Consider the following 4,567-nt stretch of genomic DNA (forward strand, 5'->3'; position numbering starts at 1 on the left):
TTGGATCTTTGTTCGATAATTGATAGTTGAGACAGTTTAAAACAAGTCTGCTTTGACCGTAGATGCCATTGCATTCGGTTTGACCGCATTCGTCAATATCTCGATGAATTCGGAGAGTATGATAAACGTTTCCACATTTGTTTCATATTCTTTTTTATAAAAGTATTTCGTGTAGATTCTCTGAGAATCTTATTGAAAATCTTGTTGATAATTGTTAGGATTCTTATCCTTTTCTGTAGTTTTTATGTGTAAAGCTATCTTTATTGGGTCGCACGTAAATCTCAATAACAATACTTTCTTTTGTAATAAACATAAGGTTTTTGCACTCTGTTTTCTAGAAATAAAATTTAAATGGTCAACATAAGTGCGTTAATTGTGTATTCAATTTAGTTATTATTATAGTATATATGTTCATTATTAAGATCCGACCACAGCAGCGGATAGATCGTCATTCAAGTTAATCTCGTCGCCGGGTGAATATGAACCGAGAGCAGATCTCTCTACTATGCCTGGTATGGCTCGATCAATTGTGTCATCGTCCTCATCTTCGTGACTGTCGGATTCATCGCTATCGTCATTCGCTAAAATATGAAAAATTCTTTGTATTTCCACAAATAAATTATTCTTATTCAAAAACTCACCGTCTTCGTCATCAGTTTCTGTGCCAATCATGGTTAATACCTTTCCTAGCGGATGTATATCTGAAGCCGTATTTTTCACATTCTCTAGCTAAAATGAACGTTAAAAAACTATTTTGGATAAATATAGGTATACATATATGTTTATATATTTGGGAATTTTAGGAATGAACGGATTAACGCGCTAATGTATTCGTCTTAAACGGAAAGTCCTACTACCCATGTATGATGTTCTCGTTCATATTTAAGAATTTCGGCTTCTTCATTAATTGGAGCGCCGTCAAACCATATGCAATTAGCTATTGGTGGCTTTAATGACGGAAAAAATGGTATTATCGACATTTGGGTTAAACTATCCGTCGACAAATTATCAAAGCGATTCTGATTGATTTTTGTTTTATTTCTTAAATAATGTTTGTTTTTCTTTTAACAAATAGTGTTGCTGTTTTAGGAGAAAAATGTAGTAATAATCAATAATAGTAGGAATTTCTCTCGCGTCACAGTTGCATTTTTCAGCATCGATCGTTAACCATAACGTGGCTTAAGCTAGTTGCAAATAAATTATATTTTCCACCCAACTAACATCGGACAACTCTACTAATTTTAGCATTAACAGCAGATCGGCAGTATACCGATTAAAAATTTAGCAATTTTTTTGTTAAAGTCAAATGAAAAAATAACAACAATAGCTTTTCGAAGCTGATAATTTATATAAAAAAGAGCGAAAGAATGAAATAAATACGTATATAACTTCGATCTCCTAAAACTTCTTCATACTGATTTAGATATAATTCATGGTAGGATTTTTAAGATATCAGATCAATTGTCTATGTACTTCATGTGAACCGCTGAAGAATCTTATTGTTTAATTTAAATTGAAGTATGTAAGTTTAAATCTAATTAAGTATTCTTTCGTGGAAAAATCGTATTGCTGCTCGTAACCAATTTTCGTAAAGCAAAGCGGACAATTCACTGCAGCGTATCAGTTGTGCAAAGCTAGAGTTGTTAGATGAAAACAATCAATTTATGCTTTCGCTATTCGGTAAGTACGAAATTTTACAACTGGGGCTTTAATCTCTTGTTTTGCATGCAGTGAAACATTTGTTGCTTTTCACTTATCGAAGTATTTGAGTTGGTGTGATGTTAAACAAAGTGGAAAAAAATCTAAAAACATGATTGAAATTACTTGTAACGACCGTTTGGGTAAAAAGGTAACATTCCATCCATTAACGCTGTATTTGATTTTTGCATTTTTCCTCTCCAAGCAAACGTCACGACAAACTTGGATATTGTTATTAATTACAATTTTATTTTAGGTTCGCGTAAAATGCAATCCTGATGATACTATTGGTGATCTGAAGAAATTGATTGCTGCACAGACTGGGACTAGATATGATAAAATTGTTCTCAAAAAATGGTACACTATCTATAAGGATCCAATTAAGTTATCGGACTGTAAGAAAATAATTTCTTGTTTTTTTATACATTGCATGTTCATAGGCTTACATTTTTTGCAGATGAGATTCACGATGGAATGAATTTAGAGCTGTACTACCAATAAATATTAGTTTTATATTGGAGAAAACACTTGTACTTTTTGGATTTTGTACGTAGCTATACATTAATATCGTTATTTTAATAAAAGTTTGTTTTGATTTTCAGTTTTTAAATGAATGGAATTCAATGGCAGTAATTTTGTCGGTTTTTTTTATATTAGTATGTGAAAAGAATGCGGGGAATAAATATAATATTGTTCATTTTGCTAAAGTTTTATCAGAAAACTTTTAAAAAATTGTAAGTGCTCTCATGTTTACTTCTATATGCCCTTCTCCCCCCTTTATATACGCACTGAACGCTTACAAGAAGATAAATTAATTTGCTACTAGTTTAATGTGGGTTAAAATAATTTTGAAACGCAAGCAACTAATATGTGTGAGGCTTTATGAAGCAGTAAGAAGACTACATTAGCAACTAAAATAGAGAAAATCGTCATGTTTCTTGCCCAAGTGATGTAATAAATTTGTCATATATGTAGCGGAGATCCATCATGTATTTATTATGGGTGTGATTAGCACCCTCTGACGAAAACGATGTCATAACTTTGCGTATACGATATTGGTCTCTAAAACGCCCTGGCCAATCTTTTCGCGGTAAGTAAAAGAAAAATGCTAATTCGGCTCGTTGTCTCATCCATGATTACGAAAAAACAATCTACGTATTGATGAAATCGAACCAAAAGTAGAATCGTTGGATATATAAAGAGGTTATGTGAAGTTTCAAATAGCTATCTAAAGACAACAACTAATTGAAAATCTGCAATTTCGATTCAAAAATGTTGTTCTCTTGATTCTGTCAGTTTTTGGGTAAATATAAATGCACGAATACATACGTGTCTACAAATACACTGTAATGATTTTCACTGTGGCTCTTTCTTATAAATCATTGAAATTTTAAAATCTTTTCATTAAAAAAATAAATACCTCAGAGTTTAACGTAACATTTACTTATATATATTTTGAAAAAGCTATTTGCATTTTCGATCATTCTGGGTTATGGCTAACATCGTAGCCATAACGAACAACAAAATTTCAATATTTATTATTCCCGTCCTTAGTAGGATGGATGACTCCCGTTATTTGAGGTAAGAAAATAAAATAAATAATGAAAGTAAAAAATAAAGCGTTTGCAAATCTCCCAAATCCATCGAAAAGAGAATTGCAACCAATTCTCAATTATTTCAATTTAAAAAAAATAAACCCACAAACCATTCTGTATAATTTTCAGTGTTTAAGAACGGCAAGACCAACGATACGAAACCAAGAGTTTTAGCAAATTTCGAAATCGCTTCAATATACTTATCAGCATTCTAAAAGATCTTGCGCATAGCAGAGACTACCACAGCAGCTCCAGCCATAGCACCGCGGTATTCCCCATGCCAGAAGCGAGACGAAGACACATGCCACCAGTTTATCGAATCGGAAAGAGAGATTTATTATTGTAGAAATTTTTCTTTCTGCTGAAAAAATTCACCTATAAATAGCAAGATTGGTTTATCTTTTGGTCCAGCGTCACAATAACTGTTTTGGCTTTTTAACAGGCCACGTAGCCTGGCATCGAATTTTGGCAAACCATGGAGTTCTAGTAAATTTATTAAATATATTCGTTTGTAAATTTATATTGCTTGTTGTCGTTGTAATGTCAGAGAGACAAGGCGCTACCTTCAGCGGCTTTGCTCGGGATATTCCATCGAATCTACGAGCATTCCACAAAAATTATATCAGAAAAAATTTATTTGAATAGAATTTTATTTGGACGTTGAAGGTGTGTATATTAACCAGTAATGTAAAATTAAGCAAGCATAGTTCGGCTGAAATGAGAACATTTTTGGGATAAATTTAGGGAAGAGAGCTAATTGAATGCTAAAGGTAAGCAATAATAGAAAACTACCACGAGTTGGGCGAATTTGCTTCTTTTTTAATAAAGCAACTCGACGCAAATGAAGGCCATCTTTTGCTTTAAAGCAAAATATTTTAAGAAAAAAATTTTATTTTCTGAGGTATGCCAAATGGATGGCACAAATATACAAATTAAAAAAAGAAAATTGCAACTGATTGTTCGGGCAAAGCAACGCATGCGTTAAAGACAAATTCGCGATCACTTTTGCTTGAGCCTTTTGCAAGCTTGATTTTTAACGAATGAATCAAATAAATCGAGTAAAGATCATACATACATATATAATTATCTCCCTGTGTAAGTTCCCTTCTTTACAATATAACGTCGATTTTCGCGTATTCTTTAACCCTAATATATTTATGCAATTTAGTTAAATGAATTTTTTCATTTTCTTTGAGTTCTTAATTTGGTTTTGCATGGTTTTTGGAATTGGATCTTTGTTCGATAATTGATAGTTGAGACAGTTTAAAACAAGT

General features: G+C 32.2%; 2 protein-coding genes across 2 annotated transcripts; one reads left to right on the forward strand and one right to left on the reverse strand.

Annotated features, from left to right (window-relative positions):
- Positions 1-239: 239 nt before the first annotated feature.
- Positions 240-1,104, reverse strand: LOC119644149 (anaphase-promoting complex subunit 15-like). The gene is made up of 3 exons (XM_038043677.1): positions 858-1,104; positions 642-729; positions 240-581 (listed from the first exon to the last, which is right to left on the reverse strand). The coding sequence occupies exons 1-3, from the start codon at positions 978-980 to the stop codon at positions 418-420; spliced, it is 375 nt and encodes a 124-aa protein (XP_037899605.1). The 5' UTR covers positions 981-1,104; the 3' UTR covers positions 240-417.
- Positions 1,105-1,765: 661 nt separating this feature from the next.
- On the forward strand, positions 1,766-2,337 carry LOC119644150 (ubiquitin-like protein 5). Its single transcript, XM_038043679.1, has 4 exons — positions 1,766-1,849; positions 1,955-2,093; positions 2,156-2,244; positions 2,301-2,337. The coding sequence occupies exons 1-3, from the start codon at positions 1,811-1,813 to the stop codon at positions 2,197-2,199; spliced, it is 222 nt and encodes a 73-aa protein (XP_037899607.1). The 5' UTR covers positions 1,766-1,810; the 3' UTR covers positions 2,200-2,244; positions 2,301-2,337.
- Positions 2,338-4,567: the final 2,230 nt, after the last annotated feature.

This window comes from Glossina fuscipes, unplaced genomic scaffold (genome assembly GCF_014805625.2).
Source record: "Glossina fuscipes isolate IAEA_lab_2018 unplaced genomic scaffold, Yale_Gfus_2 93048, whole genome shotgun sequence".
In the NCBI taxonomy this organism is placed as follows: domain Eukaryota; kingdom Metazoa; phylum Arthropoda; class Insecta; order Diptera; family Glossinidae; genus Glossina; species Glossina fuscipes.

Bases quoted from the DNA above. Each gene is read 5' to 3' on its own strand.
- LOC119644149 (XM_038043677.1), bottom strand. From the start codon at position 980: ATGTCGATAATACCATTTTTTCCGTCATTAAAGCCACCAATAGCTAAT. The intron at 730-857 runs GTAGTAGGACTT...CGTTCATTTTAG, and splicing joins AACGAGAACATCATACATGG to CTAGAGAATGTGAAAAATAC. The intron at 582-641 runs GTGAGTTTTTGA...TTCATATTTTAG, and splicing joins AGAAACTGATGACGAAGACG to CGAATGACGATAGCGATGAA.
- LOC119644150 (XM_038043679.1), top strand. From the start codon at position 1,811: ATGATTGAAATTACTTGTAACGACCGTTTGGGTAAAAAG. The intron at 1,850-1,954 runs GTAACATTCCAT...ATTTTATTTTAG, and splicing joins ACGACCGTTTGGGTAAAAAG to GTTCGCGTAAAATGCAATCC. The intron at 2,094-2,155 runs GTAAGAAAATAA...CATTTTTTGCAG, and splicing joins TCCAATTAAGTTATCGGACT to ATGAGATTCACGATGGAATG.